Source organism: Podarcis vaucheri (genome assembly GCF_965113315.1).
Source record: "Podarcis vaucheri genome assembly, chromosome: 13".
In the NCBI taxonomy this organism is placed as follows: domain Eukaryota; kingdom Metazoa; phylum Chordata; class Lepidosauria; order Squamata; family Lacertidae; genus Podarcis; species Podarcis vaucheri.
The window spans coordinates 38187511-38205993 of NC_138751.1; the positions used below are offsets into that span (position 1 = coordinate 38187511).

Sequence of the window (18483 nt, forward strand, 5' to 3'; positions counted from 1 at the left end):
GGGTTCGCTTCCCCGCTCCTCCACATGCAGCTGCTGGGTGACCTTGGGCTAGTCACACTTCTCTGAAGTCTCTCAGCCTCGCCCACCTCATAGAGTGTTTGTTGTGGGGGAGGAAGGGAAAGGAGATTGTTAGCCGCTTTGAGACTCCTTCGGGTAGTGATAAAGCGGGATATCAAATCCAAACTCTCTCCAAACTCTTAGTCCTACGTAGCCTTATTCTCCCTTTGCCCCTCCACCTTAAGTCTTCCCATACCACATAAAAATCAAGGAGGGGGTGGGGAATAGTTTTATTAATAATCCAGAGTGTTACAGTCATGAGGTCACAGCTCTTGGTGGCCCTTCAGCGTCTTGACTGCTTCTTCGTAGTCTTTGGCGCTGGCGATACTTTGCCGAAGAAACTCCACAAACTCCTCCCGTGAAAGCTTGCCATCCTGGAGAGGAAGGGGAAACAGAGAGGAACCACAGAACCTCAAGAGAGCAATGCTTAATCCAAGTCACAGGGTGAACTAGACATTACAACGGAGCTGCAGGAAACACGCCCGCGACTGGTTTTACATCAACAAAAAGTAGCTTGTGGGAGGAGGTTTAGTACGCACTACCAGCTGTTGGTTTTCTGCTCTCAGTTGACCCCCTTCAGGTCATCTGCACCCTCAAGAGGGTCCCAGATGAGTGTTAAAAAGGTAATATGGGCTTGTGGGGAGCACTGTGTGTGTGTGTGTGTTAGAATTTTGCCCCTAGAGAAGCAGGAGCGGAGCCTATCTGAGACAGTCAGTGGGTCCCTTGAGATCCGCAAACATTGAGCACAACATTAGCCCTTGCAGAATAAATTGAATGCCACAATAGCCAGGGGAGGTGGGTTGAGCATAACGTTTAAGCTGCCGCCTTCTGTTCGTCCTTTGGAGTGTAAGACACAATTCTGTAGTGTAGCAAGCTTCACAGTGCTTTGTCAAGGTGGGAGTGTGTAGGCGAGCAGGAATGGAGTGTAAAAGAAAACCCACCCAGGTATGCCAGTCACCACTAGGTTTCTCAGAAAGCTTAAGCAGGCCCTCATACCAATAAATAAGAACAAAATTTCCTTCTGGAGTGTGCTTTGTCCCCCACCCCACCCCTTGGCCCTCAGTTGCAGGAGGATGCCCTAATGTACGTTCCCCTCCCGCTCGGATCACAGCTCGTCATGATCCTTTGTCAAGTCTTCGCCGTAGTTGGTGGCCTGGCTCCCCACAAACATGTTCCAATTGTCCAAAATCTCTTCCTTGGTTATTTTGTCATCCTGCGATGGGGGAGGAAAGGGAGGAGGAGGAGGAGGAGAGAGAGAGAGAGAGGAGGCAAGCAGAGAAGCACAGAATTACAACCCAATTAACACCCCTGGTAATTTTATTCTGAACTCCCCACCCCTAAATTGCATTTGCCTTGTTAGTTAATTACATATTAAGGGACTCGATTATTGGAATCATTCGAGTTACGGTACCTGTTCAAGATTTGAAGGAAGATGAGAGAAAACAGGAAGGTCACCATCACACTTAATAGTCCTTAGCTACGGCACACCCCCCCCCCATTCAACAACCAGGAAATACAGAAAGAACCTTGTATAGAACTTTCTACCCTTCCCTCATTTTAAGACTTACTGCAATCCTTTGTGCGTGCATCGAGAATATGTGCAATCCTATGTGTGTAGGATTTGTTCCTAGGTTAAGTGTGTCCAGCAGGGATGGGGAATCTGCAGCCCTCCAGATGTTGCTACTCTCATTGGCCCCAGCCAGCAGTCAGGGATGATGGAATAAGGTAATCAGCATTTGCAGGGACACAGATTCCCCGTCCCTTGTGTACAGGATTGCTGTTTCAGGTTCTTAGATAAACTCTGGAATTTCACTACAATAGAATCATAGAATCATAGAATCATAGGGTTGGAAGAGACCACAAGGGCCATCGAGTCCAACCCCCTGCCAAGCAGGAAACACCATCAGAGCACTCCTGACATATGGTTGTCAAGCCTCTGCTTAAAGACCTCCAAAGTAGGAGACTCCACCACACTCCTTGGCAGCAAATTCCACCGTCGAACAGCTCTTACTGTCAGGAAGTTCTTCCTAATGTTTAGGTGGAATCTTCTTTCTTGTAGTTTGGCTCCATTGCTCCGTGTCCGCTTCTCTGGAGCAGCAGAAAACAACCTTTCTCCCTCCTCTATGTGACATCCTTTTATATATTTGAACATGGCTATCATATCACCCCTTAACCTCCTCTTCTCCAGGCTAAACATGCCCAGCTCCCTTAGCCGTTCCTCATAAGGCATCGTTTCCAGGCCTTTGACAATTTTGGTTGCCCTCCTCTGGACACGTTCCAGTTTGTCAGTGTCCTTCTTGAATTGTGGTGCCCAGAACTGGACACAGTACTCCAGGTGTGGTCTGACCAGAGCAGAATACAGTGGCACTATTACTTCCCTTGATCTAGATGCTATACTCCTATTGATGCAGCCCAGAATTGCATTGGCTTTTTTAGCTGCCGCGTCACACTGTTGGCTCATGTCAAGTTTGTGGTCAACCAAGACTCCTAGATCCTTTTCACATGTACTGCTCTCAAGCCAGGTGTCACCCATCTTGTATTTGTGCCTTTCATTTTTTTTGCCCAAGTGCAATACTTTACATTTCTCCCTGTTAAAATTCATCTTGTTTATTTTTGCCCAGTTCTCTAATCTGTCAAGGTCATTTTGAAGTGTGATCCTGTCCTCTGGGGTGTTAGCCACCCCTCCCAGTTTGGTGTCATCTGCAAATTTGATCAGGATGCCCTTGAGTCCATCATCCAAGTCGTTGATAAAGATGTTGAATAAGACCGGGCCCAAGACAGAACCCTGTGGCACCCCACTAGTCACTCTTCTCCAGGATGAAGAGGAACCATTGATGAGCACCCTTTGGGTTCGGTCAGTCAGCCAGTAGAGATGGCCACCAACTTGGACAGCTGTAAAAAGGGGGCTAGTCTTACCCTCTGTGAATTCGACCTAACAATGCCCACAAGTCCTGATGGCAATATTAGAGGCAGCGTGTCTCAAATACCAGTTGTTGGGATCAAGGGCAGGAGAGCACTATTCACTCATGCCGTGCTTGGGAGACTTCCCATGGGCATCTCGCTGGCCAGTGTGTGAACATGAGCCTTCAGTCCGATCTAGCAGGGCTGCAGTCCTTTACTAACCTACCTGGTTACACACCGCACTGAACTCCATGGGACGTACGCCTGTGTAGGCATGTATTTTTCTTTGAGGAAGAGAATTGTGGAGGGTGGTCTAAGGGATGCTAATTCGGTTACTTGCAAGCTTCCCTCCTGCCTCTTTTTATAATGGACAACTTGGGAGAGGAACTTGGGCAGCTTGCCACAGCCTTGGACAAAATGTCCACTATATTGGAAGGCAGACAGTTTATGCTTCTTCCTAAATCCTCAATGTTCCGATTTAACTCCTTACAAATTTAGGGCTAGATTTAATTGCCTTCCTTCTGTTGTTCTAGATGACTGTTTTGGGGTACTAATACATGTTTTGGGGTATTAACACATGCTCAATTTGTATGCAACTTTTACAGAGATAAGCGAAATAGGTTGTTTACTCCTATCCTATTAAAATTGCCAGGAAGGACTTTTGAATGGTATTTGGCCTATATATTTGTCTGGCATGAACAACATTGCTAGATTTCTTCTTTCTGCTGCAAAGACCCATAAAGGGAATTCAGTATTTTAATTGTACCTTAGCTTGCTTCTGTCCTTAGTTCATATAAGTACCATATATTTTTAACTATGTGCAGAGTTTAAAAAACACCTGTATGGTTATCACTTGTTTTTACCAGGTCTGTGACAGCCTGATAAAATTTGTATTGCATTTTAAGCCCAGCAGAATAGTTTGCTCCCCATCAAAAGATACTGCAACCCCAAGTGCAAGAAAGCTATTTGAGATCCTGTTTTCTACTCTCCCTTGGGCAGAAGTGCAGAGGGTACCAAAAAGGTATTTTCAAAGCATAGTTAGTCCAAATATTAATGAGCTCATTTGATGGGCAAATTGAAAATCTCCCTCCTTAGGATGAAATCTGTTTCTTGTCTGACATTGGGGAACTGGGGGAAAAAACCCCATCAAAGGCAGGACTGAACACTGTTGATCTAGATTTCCTGCTCCAGAAACTGGCTTTGTTTATAGCCTTGAGCCACTTACCAAAATGGGATACTCAAATAGGAAAGCTCTCCCCTGCTAGTCAAAACTGAGCCAGACCTGTACCTATAGATAGAGTTTGACTGCGTGCTTTCCCCCCAGATCAAGCCCATTAGCTCTGACTTTCCAGAGATAAGAAATATGTTCTGTGGTTGCTTAGCAACCACAGGCCCATTTCCATCTTTCGCAAACCAAGAAATACAGCCTCTGGTTTGAGGCAGAATGGCTGTGACAAGCAACAGCAGGAGTTCTGGCTAGGCCAGGGTCAGGAATGGTGTGGCACTCCCCCAAAATAATGGTTCTCCCTTCATTCGGATGAGAAAGTATGAGGATGGCAGCTCCAGCTGTCAAGAGTCTCGCTTCTGTTTTTATGTAAGGAAGGCAACTATGGGAGGAGGAAATTTCGAGTGGGGAAAGTGCCTAGGGGAGGGGTGCTTAATCCTTTCCCTACCTGCCATTTCTCTGCTTCTGCTCATCTCCGCCAAATGGGCTTGCTCCCTAGCAGTGTTATAAAGGTGCAGGCATATAGACAACCCCATGGGAAGCAAGCACAATTTGGAAGCAGAGAAATAGCTGGTGGGGAAAGGATTAAGCATCCCTTCTGCTGAGACTCATCCATTCTAAATTCCCACTTACTGGACAGGAGATTTAGAGTGAAAGTCACCCTATCAGTACTAGGACTTAAAAAGCTTCAGCTCATGTTACCTGCACATAGGTGTTCATCTCTCCTGTTCTAATACTTCACCCCATCCAACTCTGCCTGTAACTCACCCATCTTTCTCTCTTTTCCTTGTCTACTAAAAGCAAAACAATCCTAGTGCCTTCCCCCTCTGATTTCCTTTTCGTGCCTGGTTCTACCCTCACCTTATCCTTGTCTGACTCGATAAGGAGGTGCTTCGACTCCACCTCGGCGTGGTCATAGTCTGTTGGCAAGATCCAGTGCCCAATCTCTTCCCGATCCATTTTGCCATCTTTGTTGAGGTCCCGGAAATCCAAAAACTGTTGACGCTCCGTCTTCACCCAGTCAGGTTCGGGCTCCCCTGTTTCAGGACTGTACATGTCGCCTGGTCAGAAAACAGTTTGGTGTAGGGGTTAGCGTGCTAAAGACTAGGACGTGGAAGACAGCGGTTCAAATCCCAGCTCTGCCAAGAAGCTAACTGGGTGACTTTGGGGTGCTTACAGTCTCTCATCCTACCCTCACAGGGTTATTGCAAGAATGAAATTGGGGAGGGAATGCACACCACTTTGAGATCTTTGGAGGAAAAATGGGATATCAATGGTAATAATAAGCAAAATAAATAAACGTGTTATTTTTCTAAAAGACAGTTGCCACCATTATTTGGGAAGACCAAAGCAAGTGGCCCCTCTCCCAAGTCAACTAAGTCCTTGTTCAATAAGGGGCAGGGGCCAGACAACCTTTTCCCTCTCCCCACAAGAAACCTGCCCAAGAGAAACCAACAGCTTAGTTGAGAGAGGCAAAAAGGCCAGACAATGACTCTGGACAACAATGGCACTGTTTAATAGCATATATGAAAATGGAGGACAGCCTTTCACAACTACTGGCTACACTCAGCATGATTTGGAAAGACTGACTCGATTCGTCTTAGGAAATCAGCTAAGCTACCCGTTCTACCAGATTTTGGAGGTTTTTTGTGTTGCCGTTCTTACTGAAAGGCTCCTCCAGGTGGCATTCTATTCAACACTCACCATCTTGATTTACTTGCACAATGCTTATGTGGAGGTTAGACTATGCCCTGTCTTTACTGAACATTTTGTTGTGGTTCTATGCCAGTAAGCATTCCTCTTGATTTGCTTGTGGGGTGTTTGATTTATAAATCAAATGAAGTAGGGTTCTGCCAGACTGTCAGTATTCTGCAGGAATATATACCGTATTTTTCGCTCTATAACACGCACCCGACCATAACACGCACGTAGTTTTTAGAGGAGGAAAATCTGTAGGCATGCCACCCATAGGCATTTCCTCCATAACACGCACAGTCATTTCCCCTTACTTTCTAGGAGGAAAAAAGTGAGTGTTATGGTGCAAAAAATACGGTATATTCCTCTTTCCTAAATAATAATAATTATGCTCTGCCCTACGACCAGGGCACTTTCCTAGGAGTCAAATTAGGCAGGTGAGCAAAGAAACAAATCCTGTGCATTCACAGCCCTTCCATCTTACCAAGATATTCTTCTACTTCGACAAAGCCATCCCCATTCTTGTCAATGTCCTCAATGGTTTCCTGCAGGGGAGAAAGGAAAGCAGCTTACACCAGTGTGGTGGATCATGATAAAAGGAGATACATCTTCCTCCCCACAGAGACCTGTGCATGGAGGACACCAGAGCCCTGCCAAACTCAAGAAATAACAGCAACCATTGCAAGAGGCGATTTGTAATCATTGCTGCTGTTTGGTATGGGATGTCTGCAGCAATGTGGGAAGGTCCTGAAAAGTGAATGGGGTGGAGTTGGGGAGGACTAAATGGCTTCTTGCTATGCAGAATAGAGACCATTCTTGTCACTTGCTCCATCCAGTTCAGTATTGCTTGCTCTGACTGGCAGGGTCTCAGATGGGGTTCTTTCCCAGGCTTGCCTCAAGATGGCAGAGAGATTGGACTTGGGACCTTCTGCCAAAGTGCTCTGCCACTGAGCCACAGCTGCTTTCCACCTGCTTTAGCAGCTCACCTAGAAGGATGTTGTGGAAGTGGTGGGATAAAGTAAAGGTAAAGGGACCCCTGACCATTAGGTCCAGTCATGACCGACTCTGGGGTTGCAGCGCTCATCTCGCTTTATTTGCTGAGGGAGCCGGCGTACAGCTTCTGGGTCATGTGGCCAGTGTGACTAAGCTGCTTCTGGCGAACCAGAGCAGCGCACGGAAACGCCGTTTACCTTCCCGCCGGAGGGGTACCTATTCATCTACTTGCACTTTGACGTGCTTTCGAATTGCTAGGTTGGCAGGAGCAGGGACCGAGCAACGGGAGCTCACCCCGCTGCAGGGATTTGAACCACCAACCTTCTGGTCAGCAAGTCCTAGGCTCTGTGGTTTAACCCACAGCACCACCAGCGTCCCAGTGGTGGGGTAGCCTCCCCCCAAAAAAAAGTCATGGCCAGTTGTGGAGAGGAAAAAAAGATGTTTTGGACTGGGTGCAGGGAAACAAAGAGCAACACAAAATGGCTGCCACCTAGGCCTGTGCAGAGCTTGTCTGAGGCCCAGGGCAGGAGTCCCTGGTCGACTGGGACGCATGAGGTGTTCTTGGCATGGCAGCGATAAGTCCGGTAGACCCCCCTGGCAGGAACCCGCCAGCTGGCTAATTCCTCCGAAAGCCACAAAGGAGAGTCAATTCAGGGCCATAGCTGTCAACCTTCCCTTTTCCCCCAGGAAATTCCCTTATTCCAGGACAGTTTCCCGCTGCTATCCCAGATTGTTAGATATCCCATAGACTGTCCCCGGGACAGGTGAGGCTGCTGATCCCTTTCAAATCTGAAAGTTGACAGCTATGTTCAGGGCCCTGTAGTTTGTTAATGGTTTATGTGAATTGTAACTCTGTGAGAGTTAAACTACAATGACCAGAATTCTTTGAGGGGGGAAATGCATTTTGAATGTGCTTTATAAAGGCATAGTGCATGTGCAACCCTAGTCTACCAGAGCCTTCTCCTCCCACCAAGCGTTCACCATCTCCAGCCTCACCGTCACCACAATGTCCTTCATGTAGTCAAATGCTTCGGGGTGGAGGAAGGCTGTGAACTCCTCCCTGGTCGCGGTCATGTCCCCATCCTTGTCAGCTGCCTTGAACCGCCGCTCATCCCGGGCCAGCATCTTCCGGTAGGAGTGCTTGTCTTCCAGATCGCCAAACTCCTCTCCTAATGGCATCAAAGGCAAGAAGTATACGTGAAGCCCAAGGGTGCCACGTCACACACAGGCATTCCCACTGTGTGGGGTGGGGGTGGAGAGCAAGGGAGAATATACTCCCTGTTGGGAGTATAGCACCTGCAGCAGGGAGCTATTTCTGCTCCCTGCACGATCTAGAACCCTGATTTTCCAGGGTTCTAAATCACAGTGGGATTTTACACGACTAGGTGACAGTCCTTGCTGCAGATGTTCAGCTTTCCCCCTATGAACCTGCCAGGACACTGTTAGCATTTAACTCCGCCGTTGCTGGATGTGTGATTGTTATATCACATGTCTGTGTTTACCTTCTAGGCTTGGAAAGTGTGAGAATGGAAGCTATTCTTATCTCTTCCATTCTACTGTACTTTTGTTCTTTCTTTCTTTCTTTCTTTCTTTCTTTCTTTCTTTCTTTCTTTCTTTCTTTCTCTCTCTCTCTCTCTCTCTCTTGGAGAAGAAAGAGGAGAGACGCCATGATTGTTTGTGCTGAATATACTGCTTAATAAATACTTAGAATGCACACACCAAAACTCTGCTGATAAGAGTGTGCACATAGTCTTCAAGATATGTGTCGCTGGTGTGCACCAGGACTGATGATTTATAGGTGTCCTGGGGTTGCGCTTCATCAGGAAGATGCCGGAGAGGTCTGCCTCATCCTGGGGGCTGTGTGTGACCCCCTGGCGTGTTCCGACAGACCCAAGATAATCATCTGAGGCCATTCTCAAGGGCGGCCCAGAGGGCGACAACAAGAGAACAAGCCTTCTCTGTGGTAGCCCCTTGTTTAATGGAATGCTCTCTCTAGGAAGGCCTGCCTGGCACCAACCCTTTCATTGTTTCAGCAAAGGTCCCCAGCACCAATGATACGACTGTGCCGTTAAATCTGTTTTTTTAATAATGCTGATGGTTAATGGGACCAATGTTGCCCTCTCTCAACCAGCCTGTGAGTCCTCTGTGCATTTCTGGGAGATGAAACTGGCTTCTCACAGCCAGCCAGCTTGCTTCCTTAGAGCTGGCACTAGGAGGTCACAAAACTGCCAGAAGCAGAGAGAGGCCAATGTTTTGCCCTCTCTCCTTCCCTCCCAAGGCAGCAGGCCAGGCCTGGGAGCCCTGGCCAGCTACAACTAGGTTGCTAGCAACAAGTGATGGAGAGCAAGCAGATTAGCTTGAGCCCTTGTCCTTGTGCCCATCAGCCAATTTCGTTGGAAACTTATTGGCGTTTGGAGCCTGTTATCCCCAGATAACTGGACATTTAAGACAGAGCCAAGCTAAAATCCCTCAGAAGGCCTTTCCCCAACACCAGAGAGGATTTCTGAGATTTCCCTTTTTTTCTGCTTGCCCTCTTAGAAAGAGGAACTTTCTTCAAATATCCTCCACAATTTTGGTGGGGGGTGGGTGCATTCCCCTCTCCCAATGTTCCAGGATGAAGTTAGGGGGGGAAAGCATGAACCGGCATTTTACCATCCACTCCAATTTCTTAAATAATGTAGACATATTTTGGCCTGGGGTCTCAGGCTACTCCATAACACTACTCGGACACAAGATGCTTTTTATATATGCTGCAATGCCAGCCATCCCCTCCTGCTAAACAGCTCTTCCACCTGATTCCAGAGTTGAACTAGAACCTGCCGAAATCTCCCAGGTGGCCGACATCCACTACACACCCTTCCCACTCTCCTGTGCGTACACACAGCACTTCCTCTGCCCACACCTTCATAGAAGCCATAAGTGGCGTTCTTGAACTCAGTCCAGGTGATGTGGCCATCACTATTCTTGTCATAGTCCTTCCAGTTCTTGTTCACGTTCTCGTAGATGTAGCGGTTTTGAGTATGCTTGATCCATTCCTTCAGCTCAGGCTGAGTCACAAAACCGTCCCCATCCCGGTCGATTCGATCTACGATTTTTCTGCAGAGGGAAGGTTCAAGAACAAAGAGGCTTAGAGAACAGGGAAATGGCCAAGATATGTCTGTAATACAAATATGAGAAAGGCCTTGCTAGATCACTCCAAAGGCCCAGCTAATCTAGTCCAGCTTCCTGTTCTCTCAGTTGGTCACCCAGCTAATCTAGTCCAGCTTCCTGTTCTCTCAGTTGGTCACCCAGATGCCTTTGAGAAGTTCCAAAACAGGAACTGAACACAATGGAGCTGTCCCTATTTGTGAATCCCAATAGCTAGTATTCAGAGGACCCCTGGATGGTTAAGTCCAGTCAAAGGCGACTATGGGGTTGCGGTGCTCATCTCGCTTTCAGGCGTTTGTCCACAGACAGCTTTCCGGGTCGTGTGGCCAGTATGACTAAACCGCTTCTGGCACAACGGAACACCATGACAGAAACCAGAGCGCATGGAAACGCCGTTTACCTTCCTGCCACAGTGATACCTATTTATCTACTTGCACTGGCATCCTTTCAAACTGCTAGGTTGGCAGGAGCAGGGACAGAGCAACTGGAGCTCACCCCGTCATGGGGATTTGAACGCCCAACCTTCTGATCAGCAAGCCCAAGAAGCTCAGTGGTTTAGACCACAGCGCCACCCGCATCCCTTACCTGGCAGTAAACTTTACCCCCAGCCTTTAAAGATCTGCATTCACTCAGCTTCCATTTTCTAGAGGCAGACAGACCATGTAGCTTCTGCCACGTTCCCAATACACAAAGTAAAAGTTGTTCTCTGACTCTGACAGCCATCCACCCTGCCTTCCTGCCTCTGCCACCTTGTTTTCTTCCTCCTCTCACCCCTATGCATTTTTTTGGGTTATGGGCATCTCCTGTGATTGGTCAGAGCCAATTGCCAATCTGAAGCAACCGGGGTCAAAAGCTCTTAAAAATGGAACATTACCAACATTCTGTCATCCTTCCTTGTCCTTTACCTGCCCTCTGACCAGCCGATATGCTGCATTACTCACGAGGAGGACCCTTGTTTGGTGTGAATGTAAAGCTAGATTTAGCTAGTTTTCTAAAAGTGTTTTTTTTTCGTGCACCGCTCTTTTCCTTTGCTGTCCTCTTTATTTAGTTAAACTCTTAATTTAAGTCTGAATAAAGTTTAAACTTTATTTAAAAGCTCCTAAAATGGCCCGTTAGGGTTCAGCTGCCCACAAGACACTGGGTTCTATCCAATCTCAGGCTGCTTACATACCACTGATTTAAAGTGCATGGATTCTCCCAAAGAATCCTGGGAAGTGTAGTTTAATTAAGGGCGCTGGGGGGTCTAGTTCTGTGAGGGGTAAACTACAGTTACCAGGATTCTTTGGAGGTTTTTAATGGATGGTGTGTACCAGCCTCCATCATACAGTGATGGGAATGTGATATAGATAGATAGAGACAACAGACTCTTATATGAGTTGGATTCTATCATCTTACTGCGAGTACTTATGTTTATGGCCTCACAATTTATCTATTTATTTATTTAAGTGAATGGGCATGAAAAACTTCAATGCTTTAACTTCAGTGGGTCTTCTCTGAGTAGAACTTGACTGAACGCAACCCTTTCCCCCCTCTCTCTCTACTGTTCCAGCATCTCTTTGGCCCTATGCTATTTCTCTTTGGGTCTAAGGAGAGTGGACGAAAGCAAGCACCCTGTCCTCTGGGGGCGGGCAGGTATGTGTTTGATGCTCCCTCACCTCAATAACTCATATTCATCACTCGTAGGCCTTGAGAATGGTCCTTGCATCAAAGTCAGAGGGAGGAGAAGAGCTGGTGGCAGCAAACCTCAGCTCAGAGAGGCAGGAGCTAGTACATTTCCTGGCAGTGAACTCCACAGTTTAGCTAAGCACTGTGTGGAGAAGGACCGCCTTTTGTCTGTCCCCAATCTTCCTACATTCAACTTCATTAGATGGTCCCTGGCTCTAGTACAGTGGTACCTCGGGTTACATACGCTTCAGGTTACAGACTCCACTAACCCAGAAATATTACCTCGGGTTAAGAACTTTGCTTCAGGATGAGAACAGAAATCGTGCTCTGGCGGCGCAGCAGCAGCAGGAGGCCCCATTAGCTAAAGTGGTGCTTCAGGTTAAGAACAGTTTCAGGTTAAGTACAAACCTCTGGAAAGAATTAAGTACTTAACCCGGGGGAGCACTGTATTATAACAGAGGGAGAAAAACTCCCCCCCCCCATCCAGTTTCTCCATTCCTTAAGATATCTACTCCTTAAGATACACAGGATTCTCGTCAGGGGTGCAGCTATAAGGGGCATCTGGTTGCAGATTGGCACTAATGGGAATTAAATCCCTCATTAAATCCCTCACAACCAACCTGTGAGAGTTACTTGTCCAAGGCCACCCAGGGCGCTTCATATTCAAGAGACATGAAGGAGACTTCAACCCAATGAAATTTTTTATTACACTTACAGCCCACGCTCCTCTCATTTATTTATTTTTTAAACTCACCTCAATCCTCTGAGGTACATTAGGTTGAGAGGAAGTAACTGGTTCAAGGATAGCCAAGAAGCGTCATAACTGAGGGGTGTCCTCAATTGTAACTTAACACCTTAACCACACCGCCACATTGGATCCGAGGGCATTTATTTATTTAACATTATCATCATCATTAATTAATTTATACCTTGCACCTTCCTTCAAAGGAGCCCATAACTGGAACCCTTAATCAATGGTAATCCGAACTCGTGTCTTCCCAGACCAAGAGATCCTAAGGGTTTCAGAAAGTCCCGAGGGAAACTGGAATTTTAGCAGGGGTTCCTCAATTTAAAAAGCCAGTAATGGTGAACATGCTTCCTTGGAAACAAGTGTATCCACGGTTACCAACCTTACCTTGCGCACACACACATGCGCATGTAGGTGTTTCATAGAACATCCTCTTAATTCACACCGGGCAAGTGATGAGGCTCAAAAAGCCAGCCCAGGTCCCTGTACGAACCAAATATGTGGCCTATAATATACCCTGGGAACTTCTAGAATTCGCAGCAGTTTCTGTGGCAGACATGTTGGGAGTGCTTTAGCACAGGAAAGGCCTGGCTTGAGGCAGGTCGTTCCAGTCAGTTTTCTGCTCCGCCGGGCAGAAAACCTGATGCCTTAAGGAAACTAGTTTGAAATGGTTGGGAGGTCTCATCTCCAAAATTAAGTTTTGGGCCTCTCTGGAAGTACACCAAAGACTGGCTTAGTGGGAACACAAAACCCCTCTTTGTGCATCCAGATGAACGCATGTGGGCATGAAATGGGGGGGGGGGACGGGACAAGCAGGTGCGCACGCCCTACTCCACCCTGGACATCGGGGACACAGAGTGCTCATACCCCAAACTTTCCTGCACTGACCAGGAAGGTCTAAAGCAGGGATCAGCAAACTTTTTCAGCAGGGGGCCGGCCCACTGTCCCTCAGAGCTTGTGGGGGGCCAGACTATACAGTGGTACCTCGGGTTAAGTACTTAATTCGTTCCAGAGATGCATTCTTAACCTGAAACTGTTCTTAACCTGAGGTACTACTTTAGCTAATGGGGCCTCCTGCTTCCGCCGCGCCGCCGGAGCATGATTTCTGTTCTTATCCTGAAGCAAAGTTCTTAACCTGAAGCACTATTTCTGGGTTAGCGGAGTCTGTAACCTGAAGCGTATGCAACCCGAGGTACCACTGTATTTTGAAAAAAGAAAAAAAGAGAACCAATTCCTATACCCCACATAAAACCCAGTGATGCGTTTTAAATAAAAGCACACATTCTACTCATGTAAAAACATGCTGATTCCCGGACCGTCCGCGGGCCGGATTTAGAAGGCGATTGGGCCGGATCCAGCCCCCAGGCCTTAGTTTGCCTACCCATGGTCTAAAGGAGATTCTAAGCATGTTGAACAGAAGACACTTAGATACCCATTTAGACCTTCCCTCTTAACATGGAGCAGGTAGGACTATGTGTTCCCACCCCTGAACACTTAATGCCCATTTACGCATTTGAGGAATGTGTGACAGGGCTTCTGCAGCACTCTTTCGTGTGTGTTTGGCCAATAATAAAAAAAGAGTAACACGGTGAAAGCAAGTGCTGTCTCTGGTCAACGCGATGAAATTTAAGGCACTGCGCACTTGTCAAATTGCCATATTTTGCATAATGTCTTGTCTAATCGTAATGGGGTCTTTGTGTTATGCTATTAAGAAGGAGTGGGGAACCTGTGGCCTTTGAGATGTTGCTGGACTGTAACTCCCCTCAGCCCTGGCCATGGGCCATACTGGAGTTCAACATCTGGAAAGGGCCAAAGGTTAACCGCCATATCAACAATGCGCTGGAAGCCCTAGTGGCAATACTCAGGTGCTCCAAAACTGCCCATGAATGACATTGGGATGACCCACATTCTGTATCAAGAACACTTGGATTATGCAGCCTGTCTAAATCAGCCTTCCCCAACCGATATGTTTTGGACTATAACTCCCATCATTCCTGACCTTTGGGCTGGGGCTGATGGGAGTTGGAGTACCAGGTCGTGGAAAGCTGACCTAAATCAATGCTAGTTAAGGTTGCTTAAAGGTAAAGGGACCCCTGACCATTAGGTCCAGTCGTGACCGACTCTGGGATTGCAGCGCTCATCTCGCTTTACTGGCCGAGGTAGCCGGCGTTTGTCCGCAGACAGCTTCCAGGTCATGTGGCCAGCATGACTTCTGGCGAACCAGAGCAGAGCACGGAAACGCCGTTTACCATCCCGCCGGAGTGGTACCTATTTATCTACTTGTACTTTGACGTGCTTTCGAACTGCTAGGTTGGCAGGAGCTGGGACCGATAACGGGAGCTCACCCTGACATGGGGATTCGAACCGCCAACCTTCTGATCGGCAAGTCCTAGGCTCTGTGGTTTAACCCAATTTTGCTTACTGTGCAAAATTTATTCTAGTTTCACTAGCTTGTGAAAATGAGCAATGTACTATGCAAGGCACTAAAGCCTTACCCATAGAACATGGGGAATGGTACTCATGTGTTCCCTCCCCAACTTAACCCATGAGATGCCATCAACCACACACATCTAGGGGACTAGAAGCTTGCTTCTCCTCCCTCAGCTCCTCAAGATGCAAAATTCTTCACCCAACAGCAGAGTTCCAATTACCCAAGCCGCTGCTTGCTCTCTTCAGGAGTCAACTGGTCAAACGTTTTGGCATCTTCCTTGCCCAGAAAGGCTTCGTGATCATACTGGAAATCTTGGTTGTCATCGTGAGGGTGGTCGCTCAAGTCTTGGTTATGGTGGATGCGGTCCTTTTTGTCGGGGGGAGGCTTGGCCAACACCCACGTGAGGCACACAGTCAACAGGCAGGAGGAAAACAGCATCTTCTGCCAAGCCATTGTACACAACTTGGGAACAAGGAAGAAAGGTCAGTAAGGAAAGAAAACATACATGGTGCATATATAAATCATGAGCCAGCCCACTTTGCTCCAAATGGGTCTCCATTCCACACCGCTTCCAAGAAAAGAAGGTGACAAGGGAATATTAGCCGCCATCTGTTGGCTTTTGGGATCCCATGTGCCCTCCCCCCCAGGTTTGACTAGCCTTTACCAGGCACCAAGCCTTTAGTCTAGCAAGCCCTGTCCTGTGGAACTCCTTGCCAATATAAGATTGGCAGGAGGGCCTCTGCTCATTTTCAGGTGCCTTCTAAAAACTGTGCTACTCTGGACTTTCAAATCTGAGATTGTTTCACATCCAGCTTTTACTGATGTGTTTCTTTATTTTCACTGCAATACTGTATTTTTTGGTTGGTATACTGCCTTGTGATATTTCATAGAATCAAAGCTGGAAAGGGACCATGTGGATCTTCCTAGTCCAACACGACCCCCACCGCAATACAGGAATATACAGTTGTCCCATATGGAAATCAAACCTGCAACCTTGGCATCAGCACCACACTCTAACAAGCAGAGCTATCCAGCAATATTTTCATATGAAACTGCAGCCTGGAAATATTCAAATACAGTGGTACCTCAGGTTACATACACTTCAGGTTACAGACTCCGCTAACCCAGAAATAGTACCTCGGGTTAAGAACTTTGCGGTGGCAGCGGGAGGCCCCATTAGCTAAAGTGGTGCTTCAGGTTAAGAACAGTTTCAGGTTAAGAACGGACCTCCGGAACGAATTAAGTACTTAACCCGAGGTACCACTGTACAACCTAAAAAAGATGGAAGCCTGCCTCCCTGTTTATCCTCTTATTTACACACACACACAAAATCAGTCCCGCAATACTTCTGCTCCCTCAAAAGGCTCTGTCCCTCCTCCTTCGCTGCCCCAGATACTTTGAACTGCTTTTGAGTACACCTGTCCTGGAGCCACCTCTCTCATTTCATTCAAATGCCCTCTGAAAATCCACTCCCACCACAAAGCCTTTGGTGCACACCCTTGGTTCCCATGCCCTGCTACAACTCAGCCCATAACTACGTAAGTCTAAGCACGTGCAACTGAAGCAACCTACATATTGCTTCCCTGTTTACCCCTTTCTCCGTCATCTGCCCTGTGTCAATTTTAGCTTGTAAGCTCCTGTGGGCAGGGACTTGTCCTCTTATACTCCGTAAAGTGCAGTATAACTGACAGTGGAGAAAGAATGCTATTCCACTTCCTCGCATGCCAGGAAGTCCCACTGCCTACATTTCAAAATCATCTGACTTAGCTCAGTTGATTGGAGCGTGGTGCTAATAACGTCAAGGTTGCAGGTTCGATCCCCACATGGGACAGCTGCATATTCCTGCAGGAGGTTGAACTAAGATGATCCTCAGGGTTTCTTTCAGCTCTCCAATTCTATGATTCTCAATATTTGCTACATGCTTCACCCCACTACACTTCTTTTAAACAAGTATTTATTTATTACAGTTTCTTCCTATTATCATCATCAATCCTTATTACGGTCCAGAGACCCAACAAATCATTACAAAGCAATACACAGTTCATACAGCCTACCTCCAGGTTAAACAAGCATTTTGGTTCAGAATATAGGGATCATTGGTTCTTGCGACCACGGATAAAAACTTTGCCACTGCTAATGTTCTAGCATTTGTCCGGTCTTCCAATAGGAATCTGACATAGTGAGCCTCTGATTTTCCCGGGAAAGGTACCAGCAAGGGTAGTATCAGTTCAGCCCTGGCTTGCTCATATTTTGCACAGTGAAACAAAATACGTTTTATGGAATCGATGTCTTGAGCACACGGGCAAAGTCTGCCCTGGTAGGGAACTCTTCCTATTATTTATATAAGCATTTAAATATTGCCCTCTCAGAAACGCAGTAATATAATTAAAAACCAAACAAAAGCATTAAAAGCAGGACAAAACAATTACTAAAATGACTGGCTACTTGAGAAGATATAAACAAATGCATAAGTCTGTTCGCGGGGTGTGTGTGTGTGTGTGTGGAGTCTTCAAGAGGTGGCTGAAAGTCAAATGTGAGGATGTCTATGGAATCTCTACTGGAAGAGTCTACATGGGGGCAGCAAACATCACAGACTTCTCAATATTTTCCCAAAGAGCTCAGTTCCACATGCATGGTTCTTTACCAGAACAAGCACCCCGGTTTCATCACCATAACGCCCAGTGAGGTAGGATGGGCTGAATAAGAATGATTGGCGTAAACTCATCCAATGTTCAGTTTTGAACTTGGTTCTCCCCAGTCTCAGTCCAACACTCTAACCACTAGATTCAGGTAGGTAGCCGTGTTGGTCTGGCGCAGTTGAAATAAAAAAATAAAAAATAGTCCAGTAGTCCCTTAGAGACCAACTAAGTTTGTTCTAGGTATAAGCACTTCTTCAGCTGAAGAAGTGTGCATGCACACAAAAGTTTATATACTTAGAACAAACTTAGTTGGTCTCTAGGGTGCTACTGGACTATTTTTTAATTTTGATTCTAACTATTATCTCTCGAACACCATAGATAAGATGCCCCCAAGCTCATCAATTGTTCCCACTCTCCCATACCAAAGAAACAAGGAGTTTCCACCTTCTTTGATTCCGTTTCACCCAGCCATGCAAGCAAGTTTCTCTTTTAGAGAGTGCTGGGAGTTTTGACCCACAAAGAGAACCCAGGAGTCCCGGTTTGTAATCTGTTCTCCTACATACATTTTAACCCAGAACACCACTGGATCTCTTGAGCTCCAAGGACCTGGAGTGAGAGATGAAGTTCTGAAACAAGGACTGTGCCTGCTATTTCGAGGGCAAACTAAAAAAAGGAGAAGAATAAATTCAGTAATCCCAGCAGCATAGGGGAACTAGGCCAGTTCCCAACTGTGCTGCCCAAAATACAGAATGTTCAATTCCTGGAGGCATCTGAATTAAAGCTGTCCCCACTTTGCTGGGAACAAAGTTTATTGAGGATGAAAGTGACAGCAGAATCAGAACAACACATTACTTCCTGGGCTGCGGTACAAAGAAGACACATCCCATGCCAAATTATTTAAACCACTAGCAAATGCAACTTTGGGGCTCGAAACAAGCTGTACACCACTCCACTCCTCCATCTCCCAACTACTGCTCTTCCC

At 46.8% G+C, this 18483-nt stretch overlaps 1 protein-coding gene across 4 annotated transcripts in view; it reads right to left on the reverse strand.

Moving 5' to 3' along the window:
- Positions 1–272: 272 nt before the first annotated feature.
- The window catches only part of RCN3 (reticulocalbin 3), a 29701-nt gene continuing 11490 nt past the window's right edge, over positions 273–18483 (reverse strand). For 3 of the 4 annotated variants that reach the window (XM_082194480.1, XM_082194483.1, XM_082194482.1), the window contains exons 2-7: positions 15083–15324; positions 9774–9967; positions 7868–8040; positions 6363–6423; positions 5045–5244; positions 273–431 (exon numbers count right to left, since the gene is read on the reverse strand). In XM_082194480.1, coding sequence (XP_082050606.1) covers positions 321–431; positions 5045–5244; positions 6363–6423; positions 7868–8040; positions 9774–9967; positions 15083–15324 — 981 coding nt within the window. In that variant the 3' untranslated portion in view covers positions 273–320. Of the gene's footprint in view, positions 1271–5044; positions 5245–6362; positions 6424–7867; positions 8041–9773; positions 9968–15082; positions 15325–18483 lie in introns of all 4 variants that reach the window. The other variant, XM_082194481.1, reaches the window with a different exon arrangement.